This window comes from Diabrotica undecimpunctata, chromosome 10 (assembly GCF_040954645.1).
Source record: "Diabrotica undecimpunctata isolate CICGRU chromosome 10, icDiaUnde3, whole genome shotgun sequence".
Taxonomy (NCBI): Eukaryota; Metazoa; Arthropoda; class Insecta; order Coleoptera; family Chrysomelidae; genus Diabrotica; species Diabrotica undecimpunctata.
The window spans coordinates 54,459,411-54,481,876 of record NC_092812.1 but is presented as its reverse complement, the minus strand read 5'-3'; the positions used below and the strand labels follow the sequence as shown (position 1 = coordinate 54,481,876).

At 33.4% G+C, this 22,466-nt stretch overlaps 1 protein-coding gene across 3 annotated transcripts in view; it reads right to left on the bottom strand.

The window, feature by feature from the left end:
* Nucleotides 1-6,362: 6,362 nt before the first annotated feature.
* Nucleotides 6,363-22,466, bottom strand: part of LOC140451908 (uncharacterized) — a 30,129-nt gene continuing 14,025 nt past the window's right edge. For all 3 annotated transcript variants that reach the window (XM_072545862.1, XM_072545861.1, XM_072545863.1), the window contains 5 exons: nt 16,821-17,048; nt 12,660-13,100; nt 9,056-9,296; nt 8,727-8,957; nt 6,363-6,588 (listed from right to left, as the gene is read on the bottom strand). In XM_072545862.1, the coding sequence (XP_072401963.1) occupies nt 6,518-6,588; nt 8,727-8,957; nt 9,056-9,296; nt 12,660-13,100; nt 16,821-17,048 (1,212 nt within the window). In that variant the 3' untranslated portion in view covers nt 6,363-6,517. The remainder of the gene's footprint in view (nt 6,589-8,726; nt 8,958-9,055; nt 9,297-12,659; nt 13,101-16,820; nt 17,049-22,466) is intronic.

Here is a 22,466-nt window from a genome sequence, read left to right as displayed (position 1 = left end):
TTTTACTTCTACAAGCATCTCAACAAGAATGAAAGTTAAGGCCAGGTTCCTCCAAAAACCGTGTTTTCTTTAAATAAATTTTATTTATAGCACAAAAGGTATTTGAAAATTAAACTTAAGTACCTACACATATTAAACTACTTGAAAAAAATGTTTTTTCTTTTATTCAAAATGGCGAGTCTGGAAATAGCTGCCCAAGCTCGTCCAGGCAAACGCAGTCCAGGACGAAGAAGAACCTCATGGTTGAAGAACTTGTGAGATTGGTATGGTGATACAAGCATGCTATTTAGGGTAGCAGTTAATAAAATTAAGATAGCTATGATGGTAACCAACGTTCTGAAAGGACATGGTACATGAAGAAGAAGAAACTCGTCCAATTTGTTGGTGGGTGTCACCATTTCTTGGAAACGAATCATTCGAAAGCAACAAACAAGATGGTTTCATATTCTGTATCGAATTGGCTATGGTCGGTGCAACAATAACACATTTTTACCAAAAAAAAAAAACAAAATGGTGGACTTTTCAATTTTTAATTGTTTATCTTCTCCTTGGCGTGCCATATCAGAATTATCCGACGTTGGCGATCACTATTGCGAAGGCTTCTCGATCTTCTGCAATGTGGAATAATTGTCCTGCATTTGATATCTGTGTCCATTCACGAATGTTTTTTAACCAAAAAACTTGTTTTCTTCCTACACCTCTACGGCCCTCTTTTTACCTTTAAGGATCAGTTGTAATATTTTATATCGACTTCCCCTTACTATATGTCCCAGATAAGACATTTTTCGATGTTTAACAGTCTTTAGCAGTTCTCTATCTTTGTTGACGCTCCTTAGTACTTCTTCATTAGTTTACCTTGCTGTCCAAGGTATCTTTAGCATTCGTCTATGAACCCACATTTCCAATGCTTCAATTGTGTTCATGATCGATACTTTTAGCGTCCACACTTCTGCACTATACAAAAGTACGGACCAAACATAGCACTTAACCATTCTTTGTCTTAGTTCTAAACTGAGATGAATATTGCAAAGAAATGACTTCATTTTCATAAAAGTAGTTTTAGTCATTGCTATTCTACTTTTTATTTCTATGTCTGGATCTAGTTGGTCCGTTATCATAGTTCCCAAATATTTTGTGAACTTTCTCAACTTGGAATCCGTTTCATTGAAGCTTTGCATCGGGATGTGGATCACGACTAAAAACTAAAAATTTTTTTTGAGTTTATTTTAATGCCCATTTCCTCTCCTACCTCGTGAATACGATCAATCAGAATTTGGAGACCTTCAATATTATCTGACAGAATTACTGTATCGTCTGCATATCTAATCACATTAAGTGGTTCCCCGTTGATTTTTATTCCATATGGTTGTCTCTCAAGTGCCTTTTTAAATAACTGGTCCGAAAAAACATTGAACAATGTTGGCGACAAAATGCACACTTGTCTGACTCCTCGTTGTATGGTGATTTCATCGGTGTAGTTATGAATTTCCAATTTTTACGATAGCAGTTTGATTCCAGTACAAATGTTTAATGACACGAATATCCTTGTCATCTATTCCGATATTTTTCAGTATTTGCATTAATTTTACATGCTGTACTTTATCGAATGCCTTTTCGAAGTCCACGAAACATGCAAATACATCTTTTCTTTGCCTTATCTATCCCTTAAAAATATTGATATCTTATCCGAAATCAAATTTCCGTATACAAAAGTAGTTCGTATAATATCCCGTTCCATAAATCAACCTACCTCTATATCAGAGTTTTTACGAACTCTGAACCCAAATTCGCAGAAGCACTTTCGAGCGGTATTAAGATCGAGAGAGAACGGCTAAATTGCGAGGTCCCAAGATCTAGCAACTCCGTCCAGATTCGATCGAAATATTGCAAAAGCGGACATTTCAACAGCGAAATCACATATTTGTCCATTCTGTGGACTAGAGCACAGGTCTTCTGCGTGTCCCTCTGATCCCAATTGCCTGAACTGCAACGGTCCTCATCCCGCCTTCTCACCAAGATGTCCACACCGCAACACATCCCAATAACTATAATCAAACCTAACCAGTATACACATCGAAACAAATCCCTTCATACGACCTTTCCTCCGATATGAAATCCTTAATACACTTCATAACCACCTCCTGCTTTAATAACCATATAAACCAAACCTTCACCCAGCTCCTCACATAAACACACAACACTACATACACTCTCATGCACACCGAATACACACATAAATCCCACACACACACACACCTACGCTCACACTTACAAACATATAGAATCATAAACATATAAAAATCCAACTTTCATAAACATATAGAATCCACGACACACAGACAATATAATACAATCATTAACACCTAAACACAACATTAAACAGTATACAGTGAGCACCACACACACTCCTTAAGAGTCGAATTAAATATCACAAGGACAGGGGGAAATTGGTTTCTGTGGTTTCCCAACCTCATTGCACAACGATACCTGATCCTAAGTGAGGACACAGCCACAGCTATCCTCCACGCGTTTTTAAAACAAACAAACAATGGCCAACAATCTGAAAGGAACTTGTACTTAGTAGCTGGATTGGTCCACACGGCTCCATAAAGTTCTTCTGACATAGAAGTTATAGTTCTTCTGACACTCCTGCCTACAGCGGCGGCACCCGGTCTTAGTCAACTGAATCAAATATGCAAACTGCACCAAATCATAAATTCCCATCCTTGAAGAAGCGAAAAGCTTCTTCTTCTTAAATTGCCTATCCGTTCCGGATGTTGGCGATCATCACGGCTATCTTTACTTTATTTATTGCAGCGCGGAACAGTTCAGTGGTAGTCGTGTTATACCACTTTCGTAAATTTTGAAGCCAGGAAATGCGTCTTCTTCCCGGTCCTCTCTTACCATTTACTTTCCCTTGGAGAATCAGCTGGAGAAGGCCGTAACGTTCTGGATTTCTCATTACATGTCCTAGATATTCCAACTTTTTAGTTTTGACGGTCATGAGAATTTCACATTCTTTCCCCATTCTACGCAGGACCTCCACATTAGTAACTCTGTCAACCCAGGATATACGTAAGATGCGCCTATAACACCACATTTCGAAAGCTTCGAGCCGATTCATAGATGCAACAGTCAGTGTCCATGCTTCCATTCCGTAGAGCAGAACTGTGAATATGTAGCAGTTCAATAGACGGCATTTTGTTTTTAATGATATGTCTCGACTGTTGAAAATGGTTCTCATTCTAACGAATGCTGCTTTTGCTTTTATTATTCGCTGTTTAATTTCTGTTGAGTGGTCCCATTGGCTATTTAAATTGGTGCCTAGATATGTATATTGCTCGACTCTTTCGATATTCTGTTGGTTGATTGTAAGTTGAGCGTTTAGTATTAGTTTTTTACTAATTGTCATAAATTTGGTTTTCTTTATGTTAAGAGCTAGTCCGTATCTGTTGCTGACTTCTGTTATGCGATTTGTTAATATCTGTAAGTCATTCAGATTATCGGCGAAAAGCTTAAACAAGGTAAAAACGATAGGTCAATCCATACGATCGGCTATAAGGACGATGTCATCTGCAAATCTCAAATGAATGAGCTTCTCTCGATTTATGTTAATGGCATGCTCGCTCAGATGTGCGTTCTTACAAATACGTTTCAAAAGTGTCGTGAACAGCTTTGGAGAGACAGTGTCTCCTTGCCGTACTTCTCGTTGTATACAGAATTTATTTGTTTCTTGTTCAGAAAGTCTTACGCTAGCTGTAGCATTTTGGTAGATCTATTTGATTATGTTAGTGTAGCGATGGTCTATTCGGCATTCTGTCAATGCCTTTAACATTTTCTTATACACGTCTAACCTAGTTATCATCCAAATACTCCGTCGGATTCTGAATATGAAGCTGTCAATGTCACCAGACGCAAAAAATTTCAAGTGACCTCTAAAGTAAAGGCTATTCGAGAAGAAAATGCTTTGCACAAAAGGCAATGCAAAGACAAAAAATTTCAAGTGACCCCTAAAGTAAAGGCTCTAGAAGAAAATGCGTTGCAAAAAAGGCAATGCAGATTCTTCTACTTGGGAAAGAAATGAACAAATATGTTTAAGAATACGCGGTAAAGAATATAGAGCAAAAACGAAGGAGAAAGATGCTGTCGGATGATGTTTTCTTAAAGGAAATAAAAAACACAAACATTGATGTTTATCATCCAAGAAAGGACCACTGTAATTTGTTTTTCGCATAAACCTGGCAATGTAGAGCAAGAAGATTATGAATCACACATTAGCCAAAAAAGCGCTAGAAAGGAAAAAATGGAAGATAAAGAAGATGCGTTGGAAGAAAAAGTGTGCGTATTTACGGTGGATGTACAAGCGGTCCAACTTGCCCCACCAAGCATAGTATACTTTATACAGAAACTAGCGTGCCATAACTTCACCATCTATAATTTAACAAATGATAAGGTAGTGTTTTATGTATGGCATGAGGGAGAGACCAAAATGGATACCAACTCCTTTACATCTTGTATAATTGATTTTTTAAATGAAGAGTACCCAAGAAAAGGACAAACCAAAATTTTTTATAGCGATGGATGTTCTGCGTAAAAAATCTCAACGTGACATTGGCTAATGCACTTCAGTATTTCTGCATCGAAAATGCTACGGTAATTATATAAGATTATTTAGTTAAGGGTCACCCGCAAATGGAGTGCAATAGTGTGCACACTCCACCATTGAAAGAAAGAAAAAAATATTCCGAAATTAAGTATTATTCATCCATTAGTCAAGGAAAAAAAGTGAGAAGTTCATGCGTGAATAACCTGAGGGCTCTAAAGCGTATTCTAAAGATTTGTCTGTCCAATTTAAACTAAACTTTGACGAGGAATAGCAGTTTTTACCAGTTCGCAAATAAAATGTATAATTTGCCCATTATAGAAGACAAATTTAGTCATCTGCAGTCTCTCAAAACCGTTATTCACTCAGACTATCATAATTTTTAATACTTGTTGAAGCACTAATTTTTTTTGTCTTCAAACTATGGAAAATACTTGTTTATTTTATTTTGTTTCTTTTTTAAGTTTTAAGAATAAATACTATATTTTTCTTCTGTCGTATTGTTTTTTGTGGCTTCCAAAACCTCATTAGTCCTGAAATTTAATACTGAAATACTATTTAAATTTCAAAACCTCGTATCTCAGGTTTTTTTCGATTTTTTTTTAATTTAATCATAGTCATAAATCAATTCGTGAAACTACCAATATTTCAGAAAAAAAAACAACTTTTAAGTTGTATTTTCTACTATGGGATTAATGTTTTATGTTAATTTAATTTAATGTTAATGTTTTAAGTGATTTCCCAAAATACACTAATTTTGAGATAGGAGGTGAACGACGATATAATAAAATAATGTAATAAATAAAAACAACAGGTAAATATAAAAATATATATTTTTTAATTTTTATTTCAAACAGGTAATATAAAAAACGCAACTTACCACATAACCAGTAGAAGAAAAATTATTCAAATCTGTTATATAATTACAGACTGTCATATTTTAAAACCTAAATATTGTAACTCATTCGTTGAATAATTGTATATTTACTGACCCTTCCAGTGGTTATGTATTAGCTTTTTAATAAAAAACACTTACAAACTAAGAGTATATATATATATATATATATATATATATATATATATATATATATATACATGTTGAATATATGTTGTTATATATATATGAATATATATGTATATATATATATGTTGAACAAAGTTTTTTGTTCAGGTCGGTCGTTTTATAGGAGCTAGCTAGCTATTTGATTATCGGCTTAAGCGTATGTAAGATAACAGTTTAAACCTCTCAGATATCTTCATGTTTTACAGCTGGCTGGCTCTTACTGGCGGTTGATATTGAATTCATTAGTTATTGACCGACCTCAATCGTGTTCTCGTCCCACGTCTTTTGAGCACTGATTTGTTATTTGTTGGTTGACGAAAAAAAGATCAGGGTTGTACCCTCTGTGACATCTACTATTAAAGGAGATTAAAGGAGTAGCAGCCTTTCAGAGTGCTGTGAGTATTAAAATCTCCGATAATAAAATTAAATTTTGTCTGTCTTTTTTGTTTGTCTTTGTAAATTTGTTGGCCTTTTCGCTCTTAAAATCTATATTTGGCGGTTTGTATATCGAGGTGATCGTGTAGTACACCCAGTTCTAGTGGCTAGATAGTTGATAATAAAGTAGTGTCGTATGTGACTCGGTACGTCTATATAACACAACTTTTAGTTTTAAAACTTGTGGTGGTAGTTTGTACTAATATTAAATATGCACACCTAGCTTTGAAAATCAGTACAATGATACAAATAACCCTATAATTCGATAAAAATACTATTTTATTTAAGACAAGAGATACATGGTACAAAATAAATATATATTTTAAAATGCAATATATGCAATACAACTGACTATTTTAACATAATTACTAACGATTAAGAGTGAAGGCACAATTTTAACAAAAGAAGGTACTGTTTCAATTCATAGACGATCGAAGATTACCGTCCCATGCATCCTGCTCATTTTTCTTGACTAGCCTCTTCATTTCTGTAAAAAAAATGAACGAATTTAGATAAAAACAACAAGAGAAAGATATTCCTTAGTAACATATGTGCTATTATCAGCAGGATATTTTTATAATTCTACTCTTCAAACAAGATTTAGGAACACTACACCCACTTAGGGGTTAAATTCAACGAGAAAAATGTCAAGTATAGAATTCTTGAAATATAAGTATCCAGACAATACCTATAAGGGCTAGAATCTCAAACACCAGTAAAGAAAATAAAATGGATACAAACAAATGGAATGTCCGAAAGCTGAAAGATGAGAAAATTGCAGAATGGTACTCGGAAAACATCACCAACAGGCTAAAAGGAATCAAAATGTAAATGAAGCAGCAGCGAAAGATGAAATAGGAAAAGAAATTTGTGCCCGTAAAAATCATTGGTTTGACGATGAATGCAAGAATGCAACAAAAGAAACAAATTAAGACTACAGAAAGATGCTTACCCGATGAACTAGAACAACTGTAGAGAATTACCAGACAAAGAGAAGAGAAGAAAAGAGGATACACAAAAGAAAAAAACGAAACCACCTAAATACGGAACTTAAATATAGAGAAAGCCTTAACAGAGAGAAAGAATTCAGAGCATTCTATAAGAAAGTTAACATCACCAGAAAATAATTCAAGGCAACCACAAGACAATACATAAGTCAGAATGGCGACTTATTAACAACAAAGAAAGATGTATTGAATAGACGAGTGGAGAGAACTTCTTGAGGAGGATAGGACCCACCCAAGACGGAAATAGATGATGACAATACCTATAATTCTCTCTACTACTGGTATCCCTCTGAGTTTAATACTTTTCATACCGTATATATCTGGTGAATTTTCCTTTTGGAGGGATTAAGAGCTTCAATCTGGATAACTCATCTGGCTTGCATGAGATCGTGGCCTGGACTTAAGAATTGATCCAAAGAGTATCGTTTTATCCACGCTGTATAATTTTTTTTTATTTTATACACGAGAGGTCTCCATTTTTACAAAAATTTAACAAAAATAGAATATCCTAACTATAACAAAAATACTTTAAATAATGTTAAATGATTAAATTAAAATAAATTAAATTAATTTTTTCTGAAAATCGTATTAAAATGAAATAAATACTCTAAGTTAAAGGTCATCATCTTCGATCCATAACATACTCAGTCAAAAGAGTGATTCAATCTTACAAAATTATTTTTAACTACCAGAAGATTAATTGAAGCCATTTCACAGTGTCTGAATTCTGTTAATAGGAGAGAATTTGCAATAGTTTGTGTGATAGTGTTTTATAGAAAACAAAGGTATGTCTCTAAGAATTCTAGTACTACACCCTAGTAGGTGCAGAAAGCAACAACGATTGTCAAAATATGTAGTACCTAATGTAATCTAAACATTACCATTACAACTAAGATCACAAGTAATTGCCACATGATGAAAGTTATTGGGAAGCAAATTGTCAAATGCTTCGTAAACTGATAGTTTGTGATAATCTTCAATACTGTGGAAAATGAGATCCAAAAATAATCTTGATTTGGAATGTTATTTGATTGCTTCAGGTTTAAATAAGAAAAGCATTCGCATAGTAGCTTTGCTGGGTAGCTTTATGGAGAGTCAACGAGCAAGTCCTCATTAATTGAGTAAACCAAAGAATACAGTGGTAAATTGTAGTCGCCAACTAAATATACAGATATATCTGACTTATTGTTTTTAATAGTTTCAGCGGCTGAGCAATGAGAGACCTCTTGCTTTAATTTTCTTTTGTATCAGTTAAGACTTCATTTGCCATATAGATCCTTGACAGCTTTTCCATAATTCCGCTAGGTTTAGCCAGAATGTACTCGAAAGGATGAGTAAACAAAAAGGGGTAGCACTGACAATAAAAATGAGAGAACTACAGTGTTTAATACATTTTGTATATGTACATAAATACCAATTGCTACAATTGACTGCAAGGGATTCGAGACGAGCGCAGTATTAGTAGGAAAAAGATTTTAAAAATTTAGAGAATTCGCTTGAAGTTGTGTTCAATTTTATCGAGCAGCAGCCTTAAGGGATCGAATTGTTTTTCAGAAACACTACAATAAACTAAAAATAAATGTACAGGGAATAAAAAATACTTTAAATAATTAATCACCTCTAGCAGCTTTCAGATCATTCCTTTCTTTGGCACTTATTTCACTGTTAATTCCACTCTTGGTTCCTAAATGAGTTGTAATCAGTCTCCTAGCGGTTTGTAGATTTGTAGCTGGTCGTTTCATGGCAGGCTTCAAATCGTTTTGGTAAGCTATTGAAAGTGTTGATTTGCTGGCTGCCATCATTGGTCGAACTTTTATCAAAGGATTCTGTACATTTATAGCTCTTTGAGCTAAAAATAAAACTTTTGCTAAAATCTCGATATAGACTTCGATATCAAGTTGTATTAATTTTAGAAAAAGAAAACCAACCATATATTAAAATACATACCTTGAGTTGAAGACCCGAGAACTAGTATAGCATGCGTATCATCCACCCACTTAATATACATGGCATCACTCTTAATTTCATTAAAGGCATGGATCAAATCGTGTGTTTCCAAGGAAGCTGGAAAATCATATAACTCCACCATATGTTCCAACTCTTCAATCTTCACATGTTTCGTAAAATAGTCCGAGTAATCTTCCTTAGCTTTGACAATAGTTACATTTTTTCCTACTTTATGTACAATCTAAAATTATTCCAGTATTATGAACTCGATATTTTTGAATATAAAAGGTGAAAATAATTAAATTATGGAAATACCTCCTTAACAACTAGTATTTTTTAACCCCCAATACTCCAGCATAAAGTTTACAAGTAAACGACTTTTATAAACAGTTCATTGCACATAATCAGACCATTATTAGGACAAATGCACTGCTATTAAGGTTCTAAAATATCGAGACACTTCTATTTCTGGAACCGATTCAAACATTAATTTACTCATCTACATACAAACTACACTTCACACATTAAAATATTAACCGGCATCTATATTAATTATACTGGATAGCTATGACATGTACTTTTCTCTTTTTTTCTTGTTAAACCAGAGAAAATAGCAAAACAAGCCTTTTTCGTGACACTCTTTGATGCATGTATCTAACCAATAACTACTGTTGATAAAGAGAATAGCCGGTTAAGAATGTTAAAATTGCCCCAGGGGAAACTTGACCCCAAATTTTGGGGTATTCTTTGGCATCACAAAACATGAAGATTCACCAAATTTTAGCACATAATATATTGTCACAAAACCTAAAAATTCCAAAAACCGTTTTTTAAATTTAAAAAACGATTTTTGACGGTTTATAGACTGTTGAGGTTATGTTTCCATATTTTGGGCTAAAATTGTGTGAATCTTCATTTTTTGTGATGTGAACATTTTGTGAATCTTCAGAATTTGGGGTCAAGTTTCCGCTTTCCGAAATTATTCTATAATTAGGAGTCTCTTGACTACTAACATATAGGTCAATTTTCCACCGCCGTGGTTTCCTTTGTTTCTTTTTACCATTCACAGCAATTACTAAATGTGCTGCTGCCGCGACTGCTTGCAAAGATATGGCACACTAAACTGAAGTCGCCTGAATGGAATTACACCTAGACGCATGCTAAAAGCTCATTGGCTATGATTTGACGTGATCTATTCATATCTACGTTAATGCATGTCTATCATAAGGGTCATATCTAACGGGTCTGTTGACTTAGTCGACAAACCCCATCATGTACTCAAATTTCAGAATTTGTGAACTAAGTTCATTTTACAATTGATTAATGATTTGATACTGATATCGAGGCATTTGGAAACTATTAGCAACTGTTATATTGCATATGTTTCTTGAAATGTAAATGTATCTGAATCCTTAATCGCCTCTATTATTGTTACAGCAGAACTATGAGAACCTATAAGAGGAAAAGGGACCAGACAGCACACGATATCAGTCAACGAGCAATTTCAACAGTTTTAAACACAAGTGTTAATAGTGTCGCAAAAGACTTCTCAATACCACAAAAACCACTTCAGCGGTATGCAGTTAAAGCCAGATCAGATGGTGGGCATGTAAAGCTACAAGGTGTAGGTTATTTCAATTTGCGAAATATTTTTTCTGGGGAACAAGAGACACTTCTAGCTAATTACTTGAAAGAAGCTTCGTATATTATTACGGATCAACTCCCAAGGAGCTCAGAAAATTCGCTTTCCAGTATGTCAGTACAATTTAACAAATCAAATATAGACATGTTTTTTAATAATCTGAAAACGGTATATAACCGCCTGAATTTGCAAGCATCTGATATTTTGAACATTCACGGGACGGGTATCACAACTGTTCAGAAGCCGGATAGAATAGTGGCGCGACGTGGCTTCAAGCAAATAGGCAAACGCACGTCCGCAGAAAGAGGAACCCTTGTATCCCTCACTGTTGCAGTTTAAGCAAGTGGTAACACTGTTCCTTCGTTCTTCATTTTTCCGAGGGTAAACTACAGGGACCATTTTATTAGAGATCCACATCTCGGATAGGATTTTCATCCTAGATGCAAATCCATTAGTATGGATGAAAAAAACAACATTTTGTGAAATTTGTCAAGCATTTTGAGTTTCACACAAGATGTTCTAAGGAGCGCCCTATACTTTTGCTCGACAATCATGAATGCCACCTTTCTATCGAGATATTTGCAAGGAAAACGGAGTAATAGTTTTCTTTCTCTCCGCACTGCTCGCATAAATTGCAACCTCTAGATAGGAGTGTTTACGGTCCCAAATACTGCAATTCAACTATGGAAACTGGATGGTGAACAATCCAGGTAAAACATTTTCCATATATGATGTTGCTGGCATTGTAAAATTGAGTCTACCTCTAGCCAAACAATATAATGGCTGGGCCTAGTGAAACAGGGATATGTCTTCTGAATGAGGGTATCTTCATAGAGAGTGACTTCTTGCTATTATATGTGACAGACAGGCCTACACCACCATATGAGGAAGGAAACGCTACCGAAAACAAGGAGCAACCCATTTTCATGGAGGATTCACCGAAAATTCTTGAACATTTCCCAGATATCAACGACAATTTGTCTGCAAACACATTCGCATCGACAAAAATAGAACCTGCAAGACAAAGGGGCATTACAAAACGATTCGATCCTTATAATGTATGTCTATCATACGGGTCATATCACGTAGATACGAATAGATCATGCTCCTGCTCCAAACGCAGGTCTTCAACAAAATTCGAGAAAGTTACGGAAGAAGAGACAAATTGCTATTTTTATCCGATACTCCGATAAAAGATGCTCTCACAGAAGAAAAAGAGAACGCGAAAGAAGAGAAAGGTCCATATAAAAGAAAAAGATGTAACCAAAAGAAAGTCTTCAAGAACAAGAAAATTAGAAACGGTCGACATTTTTTTCCCCAATTCCATCTACGTTTGCAGCTCATCATGATCCTACATCCTAGGAATCTGAGGGTGAAACTGAGTGTTTAGTATGTGAAGAACTCTATCTAAACAGCACGAGAGGTGATGACTGGGTACAATACACCCATTGCAGCAGATGGGCTCACATAAAATGCACGAACAAAAGTAGTATCACTTTTTCAATGCATCAATTGTGAAACAGATGATGATTTGTGAGTTTCGTTTTAAATTTTCTTAATGGCAATGGTCAATATAGACGTAAAAAATTGAATCTGCATTTGTTTTTGGATTGTCACTATTATTACCCTCACTAAGAAACTATTGGAGACAAATAACCCCAGACCGTTAGTTAACTAAACCAGCACCCAGGGATAGTTGACTTATTTTGCAAGGCACTCAAAATTTACTTAAAACTTTTTTCTACGAAGAATTTTAATAAATTGACAAGGTATGTATAATACCTGAAGGAGTATAGAACCAGCTGACATATTTGAATTTAACAGTATGCAAAAAATAAATCAGTATAATCAAAATATATTGAGGCAAAAAAATAAAAAAAATATGACCCTGAACTCAAAAATGAACTAAATTCTCAGATGGAAGAATAAATAATATATTTTATCAAAGAAGTAAAACCTTACCTCCTTTAATAAGTCTTCCTGTATTTGTCCTTCGTCATCAAATAGATCTTCCCAGTTGTTTACATCGTTTTTTTCAATTTTAAGAGTGTCATTTGCTTCGTCAACATATTTTATAATTGGACGGGTTTTCCTATTTATATTCTCTTTGGCTTTCCTCATAATTTCCTTCTCTTCTTCCAAATCATTTTTCATTTTAATATTCTCAGTTAAATTTATACTATTTTTAAAATAATTCAGATTACTGTTGGGTATAACATTCTTTAAATTATTTTTTTGTGGAGGGGAGACGTTCTGATGGGGTATTTCTGGGTTTGTTTTAAATACTTGTTCATTAGTATTAGTTTTTTCGTTTTCGGGTACATAAGAAATAACATTTTCGACTTCTACTTTTTCGGTTTTTGTACCAATTAATTCTTTCTCATTTTCTTCGGAAATTGTGAGCTGAAATAAAAGTAAGAAACACAATATTTTTGAAATTGTAAATTTGTCATTTAAAATAAAAGAGTCGTAGAAGCTGTCGAAATCTTTTTTTTTTTGTTTTTGTTTTGACTTTAGGATTAGTCCATGCAGCCAGAACTGAAGTAAGTATTAAGTCTAGCTTTTTTGTTTTTAATTTATAGTGTAAGGTTATCTCAGACTGACCAACCAAGTTTTTTCATAGTAATTTTTTTTGGGAAGATTAATCATAATAATTATTTTGGGATTAAGACAAGGGTTACTCTTTTCTCGCCCAGGGTTCGTTCTGAGCATTTTTTAAAACAAATACTGGGTAGATCACGGTAAACAGGTATATAAACAAAAGGAAAGACATTTAAGGTTACAAGCCTGATTTAGTTATTGTAAAACTTAATTTTAGACTGAAATAAGAAAAATAAAATAAAATCGAAAGCAAGTTTACGAACCGTAAACGCTTAAATTTCTTAGATTTTTTCTAAGGATATCTGACTGATGTGTATACTTGCTACAATTAAAAAATATATATAGATAGCAACCTTCATCTGGGATATGGTTGTTATGGAACTTCTAATATACTTGAGTGGAGATAGTGGAGATTTTTAAGTGGTGAATTTTTGACTTCACTCTTAATAATCATTTTTTCTGCTAATAATTGTCTGGTCAGCTCTAATGGAGGTTCCACAGTATGCACCCTTATGGTTCAATTATAGTGGATTTTTCATTGCACCAATGTAGAGTCGCAAAGTTTTGTTTTGTAAAATATCTAATTTTTTGAGTAATTTATATTTGCACGGCGATACAGGAAGCTACCATAATGTATAATGGATCTTATTTATGATCTATAAAAAGTCAAGGCTTTTTTTGGGCTCCGCTCCCCATCATGTCCTCATAACACATTTCAAGAAGTTTGATCCCCTACTAAGTTTTTGTAAAATGTCTTCGATGTATGCTGAATGGTTAATTTTTTGTCTAGAAGATTCTGAGATATTTTATTTAGTTGATTAAAGAAAAATTAATGCCATTCAGTTTTATAGTGGTACAATTTGGAATATTGTGTCAGATGAAACTGATGTCACAAAACCTAGATTACTTCTGCTCTGGATGAAAGGTGAAACTGCTGTCACAAACTTTTAAAAACTTTTATCCTAACTTCTTGAATGTGTGTAAAAGACGAAATCATGAGCGTACTGAATAACTTTTACATTAGGTGAAATATCGTGTAAATCGTAAGTACATATATTAAAAAGGTAATGGCGATAAAACCGATCCTTGTAATAAATCCTTTGTTACCAAACGATATTCAGATATGATGCCGTTATCTTTTCTGATCTATTTATGTAGAGTTTGAGTACGGTGTCTGCTACTTCCTCTGGAACTTGTAAGTTGATCATTTTATTTTCTGGTGTAGACCAGCCTACAATATCATAAGCTCCTTTTATATCAAGAAATAATGAAGTTTGGTAGTCACTTTGAAAAAGACACAGCTGTGTATCTGTAACCAGTTGACCAACAGCATTATTAGTTCAATATTTTATTTTAAAAACGTACTGACTTTGAGGAAAAGTTTTGGTGTTATTGAACCACCATTCCAATATGTTTTTGACAATTCTTTCAAACATTTTTAATATACGCGGTAAAAAAGCTAAATGGCCTTTTGTTAGCACTACAACAAATTTTAGCTACTTTTACCAATAACTGATTTTGTCAAACAACATAAGAAGTACTTGAAAATAGGCTCTTCGAATTCAGAAGACATAAGAAAAAATGACAGGGTTCTTAAATAAATTGTAGTCAGACTAAACATAGATGTCGTAGCGCTGCAAGAGACAATGCCCACCAATAACGTAAACTTCAAAATTGCAAGCTAGGAGGTTTATAGAGACCACAGAGCAAACCAAGGCGACAGAGCAATATTAATCAAAATTGATAGTAAACAGCAACTAATGCTTACTCCAGGACGGCTGGGCACCCTTAACTCTGCTACAGCGATGGTCCAAATGAGACAACACACAATCATGATCACAGTATCATCACAGGACCCGTTTCTTGAAAAGGACCTAGATGCCATCTTAAATACAGACGTGCCATCAATAATCATAGAAGACCTAAATGCAAGATCCTTAAACTGGAATAATAAGGCAACCAGCCGAAATGGAAGGCTGCTCAATACCTATCTTGAGAATAGATCAGATACAATTCTCATAGTGGTAGGTTGTGTGGAGGAGAAAGACTTCCCACACAACTAAACATAACTATCGTAAAAAACCTGGAACTCCAAATGGAAATCCAAAAGTACTAGCGGTGGGAGACTTGAAAATAGAAAACCCACATGAATACTACAAAAAGGGCAAATAGAGCATTTTTAGAAAAATAGTAAGCGAAAACATGGAAGATGTTACAGAAATACACAACGAAAACGAATTTCACCAAAAAGTTCAGAAGTTTGAGCATGTAATGGTTAATGCACTACAAAGTAGTACTACAACTGAAGAGACACCAACTACCAGAGGATGATTTAAAGACATTAATGAAGAACTAAAAGCTCGCATAAAAGAAAAAACATAGCGAGATTAAGAGCTAACAGAACCAGCGGTAACACAGGACAAATTAGCTAAAATGCTAAGTTAAACAAAAGCTACTAGAACACCCAAACCAGACATAGGAAGATAATATCCAACAACTAAACCGAAATAAATCAGAACTTTAGATGGTGCAAACAATTCTGTGAAACAATAAAAAACCAATACCTCCCTTACATAGAGATCAAGATATAGGTTATTCGACTGAATAAAAAGCAGAAGCCATGAAGAATTTAAATTAAATTACAGCCAATTCGAGGACAAAGACTTCAGAGATGAAGTGGAAGAAATTTGAGAACTGACTAATAAGTAAGACTTAACAAGTAAGGGACCAACACCAGGTCCAATAAACAGATCCCTGAAACATATCAAAATAAAAGCAGTAGTATACTTAACACTCATAATCAATACCATATTAAGATACATGTCATTCCCAGAACGATGGAAAATAAATAGCCCATGTGATGACTCCAAAACTGGGTTATACTACTGAGTGTGTATGTATCGTGCTCAGAGGATGCATGGCACAGGTGGAAAAGTATTGTCTAAGCGATGCTCCAGAGAAACGATGAACTCTGGGAGATTAAATCCTTGGACCATAGGCTGTACTTGATAGCATTTTATTTCAACTCGAAGGAACAAAATTGACACGGAGACAAAACAACAAGAAGAAAGAGAACGAGCACAGAGGCCATTTAATCTCTTCCACATATAGGTTTTAATGACTCAAATCAGAGTCATATAGGCGAATCTTGAGCGCAGCAAAGCAGAAAGAGTGGAATCAGAACCACGTAAAAAGTTTATTTATGTCTGAAAATGTAGTTTCTTATATTATATCGACTAAGTAAGTAAAATAGCAGAAATGAAAGTTAATGTAAATATTTCTGGGTTAGTTTTCCGCAGTAAACATGTTTCATCTTTTTTCTTTATTTATATTAAAAAATGTTTTACCATACCATTATCAACTCAATATATTTGTTGCCAGTGAAAAGAAAAACGAATAAATAACGGAGTAAATACTGAATCTATGATAAAGTGAGCTGATCTTCAAAATAATACATATCACTTTAAACGGCGCGGCGGTTCCAGTCCGTGATCGCCAGAATAAAGGCAAAAAGATACTTACAAAATCGCTTATCATATCTTCTATAGTACTAATTGCATCACAATTGTTATCGTTAATATAAAAAAAATCACCATAGCACGCACTCCATGATCTATTCGGCTCCCAATTATTTCTGATTATCAATACATCAACATCACAGTAAACATTGAACTTTTCTAACACCTGTATATAGGTTTTGTCTATACAAAAATTAGTCATGATTGATGCTCTGTAATTTGTATCACTGTCCTAAAAAAAAACATGTATTTTATTAAAAAGAAACGTACTATACTTCATTCAAAATAAAATCATCAAACTGTTGCACATGGAGTACTTAAATATGGAGATATGCATGATGAGTCATGAGGAACTATACATAATCCTACCCCTATGGTGAATATACAGGGCTAGTTGTGAATTTTGATTGACATTTAATCAGGTCCGGTTTTAACAAATTAGTTCGTTTTGTACCGGATGGTCCAATAAGCCGATCTCTCGGCTATATATCAGAAACTATTCATGTTATACCTTTAGGAGAAAAAAATTTCTTAATAAAAGTGGCCAAGAGAAATCGCTGGAAATAACTTTCAAATTTCTGGGTTAACCGCTAGGGGGCGTAACCTGCAAAGAAAAATTTGAAAACCAGTTTTTTGTGAAATATACCCAATTATACCAAGTGTTAAATAAGTAAACTAGAAAGAGGACTAAATTCCGCAAAAAGTTGTTCAAGTACTTTTTTTTCCAATAAACTACTACTATTACTATTTTTTTCAAATAAAGGGTGGGGGAAAATGGGAAAGTATTTGTGGATAAATACCTATAACTTTGGTTTGGATCAACCGATTTTAACGAAATTAGTGTCATTAGAAAGAGTGTGGATAATTTAATTTACATCTACTATAAAACAATTGCATTTAGTTTTAATTGTCATGGGTAGAGGGTACTTTCGAATAGAAAAAATTAAAATTTGTTTTTCTTTAAAATGTTTAATGAAAACACCTATTTATTGTAAATTATAACGGAACTGGATTAAATTCGTAACAAAATGGCGCAAACCGCATGTTGATAGCTTTGGTCGAACTCGAGATATGAATAAAAACGCATAAACATAAGTAAGTATAGTATTAACTCACCCTTTATTATAACTTAAAATTAAATATGTGAAAGATCATACTAATATCTCGATCATTAAAACTTAATGTCAAATTAAATGTTCAAATTTTTTTCCATCGTTGTCCACACAAAGATGTAATCTTTCGCGCGTAGACATAACAGCTGCTTCAATCTCAGCTGTTGATATACTATTTATTGCGTTTATAATGCACTGTTTCATGTCGTCTCGCGTGGTTGGTCGAGTTTGGTACACTAAGTCCTTCAATCTTCCCCACAGATAAAAGTCCAGACATGTTAAGTCTGGAGATCTAGCTGGCCATGAAAATATACTTTCCCTTCCAATCCATTCATTTGGATAACTTGCATACAAATAATCTCGATCTCGTCTGGAAAAGTGCGCATGACACCCGTCATGTTGTAATATCACATCTCTTCTTGTTTACAAGGAAATATCTTCCAATAAAACAGGCAACTGATTTTCCAGAAAATCCAAATATGTTTCGTCATTTAAAGTTATATCAAAGAAATATGGACCTACGATCTTTCCATCAACTATACCACACCAAACATTCAGACTCCATCTACCTTGAACCTGAACCTCATGTATCCAGTGCCGATTTTCTTCAGCCCAATAATGCATATTATGTAGATTAACACCACCCGCACTATTAAACGTAGCCCCGTCTGTCCACAAAATCTTTGACATGATATGCGGTTGTTCTTCTAGCAGACCTAACATCCAATTGCAGTAATCCAGCCTTGCATTAAAATCTCCTCAAGTAAAGCTTGGTGGAGAACTACATGATAAGGATGCAGTCTAAAAAACAGAACAACAAATACTGGTGAAAAAGAAACCACTATATTTACTAAAATTCAAAAAATCTTGAAAAATCCGCAATTGTTTCACAAGATAAATCAGGCATAAGTATTTTTAAGAAACGGATAAAAGCGCCGTGTTGCCGTTTTTATCGGAATATTAAAATAACAGTTGAATCTAAATTTAAAGGGAATTCCAAGTTTCTGACCTAAACATTCACTTTATAATATGAAAAACCAACCTGTGATGTTTTAAAATCCTTAGAACAGTAGTTTTGTGTATGTTTAATTCTATAGAGATTTGCCGACTACTTATATGTGAATTCTGTTGAATTAAAGCAAGAACATTGATTGAATTATCTTCGGTCATACCTCTACTACGTCGTTTAAAATAAGGACGATGAAAACTATCAGTTTCTCTTAATCTTCTTGCCTTTCTTTCAAATACTTCTTTACCATAATGTCTCCTGTCGGGATATCTTACAGAATATATACGTGAGGCAATAGCGGCATTTTGGTACATTCGAAATAAACTCCAATCATATCATACAATTCTGCATTTGATATACTCATCACGAATTATTAGTACTGAGAATTAATTATTAATATTACCAATATTAATATCCATTGAAAAAAGTGCAATCTTCAATTCGAATTATAATATAACACTTCTTAACAATGTTTTGACTGCTGTCAATAAATAAACTATATAAACTCCTCGCCAAATTCATTGTCGTAGCCTACTTAGTTTCGAAAAAACTATTTTTAATCATATGAAATAACAATGGTCAAAATAGGTATCAACATTATGATTCTTCTGCTATAAAAAAATTTGAAAGTATCTACTGACTTATTTTTTAATTGAATTTATAATACAGGGTGAGTCAATACTATACTTACTTATGTTTATGCGTTTTTATTTATATCTCGAGTTCGACAAAAGCTATTAACATGCGGTTTACGCCATTTTGTTACGAATTTAATCCAGTTCCATTATAATTTACAATAAATAGGTGTTACCATTAAACATTTTGAAGAAAAACAAATTTTAATTTTTTGTATTCGAAAGTACCCTCTCCCTATATAATTAAAACTAAATGCAATTATTTTATAGTAGATGTAAATTAATTCATCCACACTCTTTCTAATGACACTAATTTCGTTAAAATCGGTTGATCCAAACCAAAGTTATAGGTATTTATCCACAAATACTTCCCACTCTCCCCCACCCTTAATTTGAAAAAATAAAAAAAAAGTACTTCAACAACTTTGTGCAGAATTTAGACCACTTTTTAGTTTACTTATTTAACACTTGGTATAATTGGGCATATTTCCCAAAAAAAACTGGTTTTCAAAGTTTTCTTCACAGGTTACGCCCCTTAGCGGTTAACCCAGAAACTTGAAAGTTATTTCCAGTAATTTCTCTTGGCCACTTTTACTAAGGAATTTTTTGTCCTAAAGTTATAACATGAATAGTTTCTGATATATAGCCGAGAAATCGGCTTATTGGACCACCCGGTACAAAACGAACTGTATACGGTATTTGAAAATCCTAATAAGAATTTTAGAAATTAGACAAATATGCAATTAAAATGGCATATTTATTTCTTCCCCACACGATTACTTAATTTTTAATTAAAATTTTGGCAAACTGAACCATACATTTAAAAAAATGTAAAATTTCTTTGAAACAATTATATTAGTTTAAACAAATATTTAATTTATAAGTATTAATACTATCACACCTAAGGAGTCAGATCAACAAAGCATTAAATTGTATATTCTTCAAAAATATTTTTCGTATAACATCTTTTCCGAATGCAGCAGCGTGATATATGTTTGTTATTTGAGCCCAATGAGTTGGAATTTTGAATTTTCCCAGTGCCATAAATCAGATTAAAAGAATTTGGCCAACGATTTTAATCAGTGTTCACGTTTTATGAGCTTTAAAACAATGGTTTGTATTTCATATCGTATTAAATCTTTATTTTTAGATCAAATATTGCGTGTTGGACATCGTTAAATAAATTTCAATATAGTTGTACAATTAAAATGCCACAAGAAAATAGCTTTAGAGAATAATAGCACAGTTTGAATGTTACAACAATTTTTATTTATAGTCTGTTTCACCATTTTTGGCCGATTTGATATTAAAAACCACTAAAGTAACATGAAACTATATCAAATTGCCAATGGCGATGAAAAATGTATTTTCTAAATAAAAATTAATCAATCGTAGTATTATTTACAAATTCCCCAGTTCAACTCAATTGGAGTACTGACAGTGACATGGAGGTAGTCCTAATACTGAAAAATATTTGGAAAACGAGGTCCAGGAAGAAGAACATCTTGGTTAAAGAAACTCAGAATCTGGTTCAATACATCTGTGCAACTTTTCCGCGCTACTGCAGATAAGGTAAAGATTGCCATTCGTAACTGATAGGCACATCAAGAAGAGAAGTTGTGTTTAAATCCTTTCTCTAAAAGTTGTATCTCACTATTTCTGAATTTAGTATCCGTTAAATTTATAAATCTATTGAAAAAATTATGATTCGAAAAACATTTTGTATAATCAATATTGGTTTTTTTTAACTATTGCAAATTAGATTATTTAGTTGTTTTACAGTGTATTGAATAATAGATAAAAAATTCAATACAGAAAACCATGAGGCATTATCCATAATAAATGGTCCAGCATTTGTATGAGCTTTTCGCACTCGTTTTTTAAAAGAACTCTTAACCATTGAACCATGACGATCTGCACTCTTCGATTTGGTGTAAAATAACAATTTAGCATTTTCAACAAACCCACTACTAGTTCCAGCATGCAAAACAACGAAGCTTTTACTAGTATTTTTGTGGCCTTTTCTTATGCTCTTTATATTTTCATCTTGCCATGTACTCTTATACAACCCTTTCCAAGTTTCCAATAGCCAAGTTTCATCAAAAAACAAAACGAACTAAGTGGGCTTGGACTATATTGCCTCAAAAAGTGTACCCGTTTACAACCAATATTTGGTATTTTGCAAAGGACTCTACTACTATTTTCAAGCTTGTATGAAAATCCACAGTGTTTTAAAGGTCGCCACAAGTATTAGAAGCGTTGTACAATTGCTTATTTTTCAGTTCTACATTACGTAATGGAATTGTAACGTACCATGTACTTTTATATGACCCTTTCAAAAATATTCAAGTTTCAACAAAAAAAAAAAAAAGAACGGAAGTGGGCTGAAGTTTACTGATCTAAAACAGTTATTTACTGAGTTAACTGATAAAAATTGTCAAGCTCTTGTTGATGCAAAATAAACTACTACCTCAACAACTAACAGTCATTCAGAGCAATTATGCTTGTGTATTAGTTTTTTGTTTTTTAGTATAGGCATTATATATTTTTATATTAGTGTCAGCTTTTCAAAAACTTTGGAAATCACTGGAAAAAATCTTGATTTTTTTTTTGAGGATATTCTCAAGTTAAAGTTGATTTCATGTAATCGAACGAACTGTCTTACAATAAAGTCGTCCCAGGAACGCAACTCAGCAATATTGGCAATATCATTTTATTCAGATAAAACTAGATTAGAAGAATTTTTCACCAAGTAACAAAAAACAAAATTTATTTAATTTATTAATATTTGTATTTTGAGAACGATTTCCGAAGAGAAATTGGTTATTTTTGATTCAATGTTGTATGAATGAGAATGATATAAAATAAGGTTAATTATAGTTCTAACAATTATA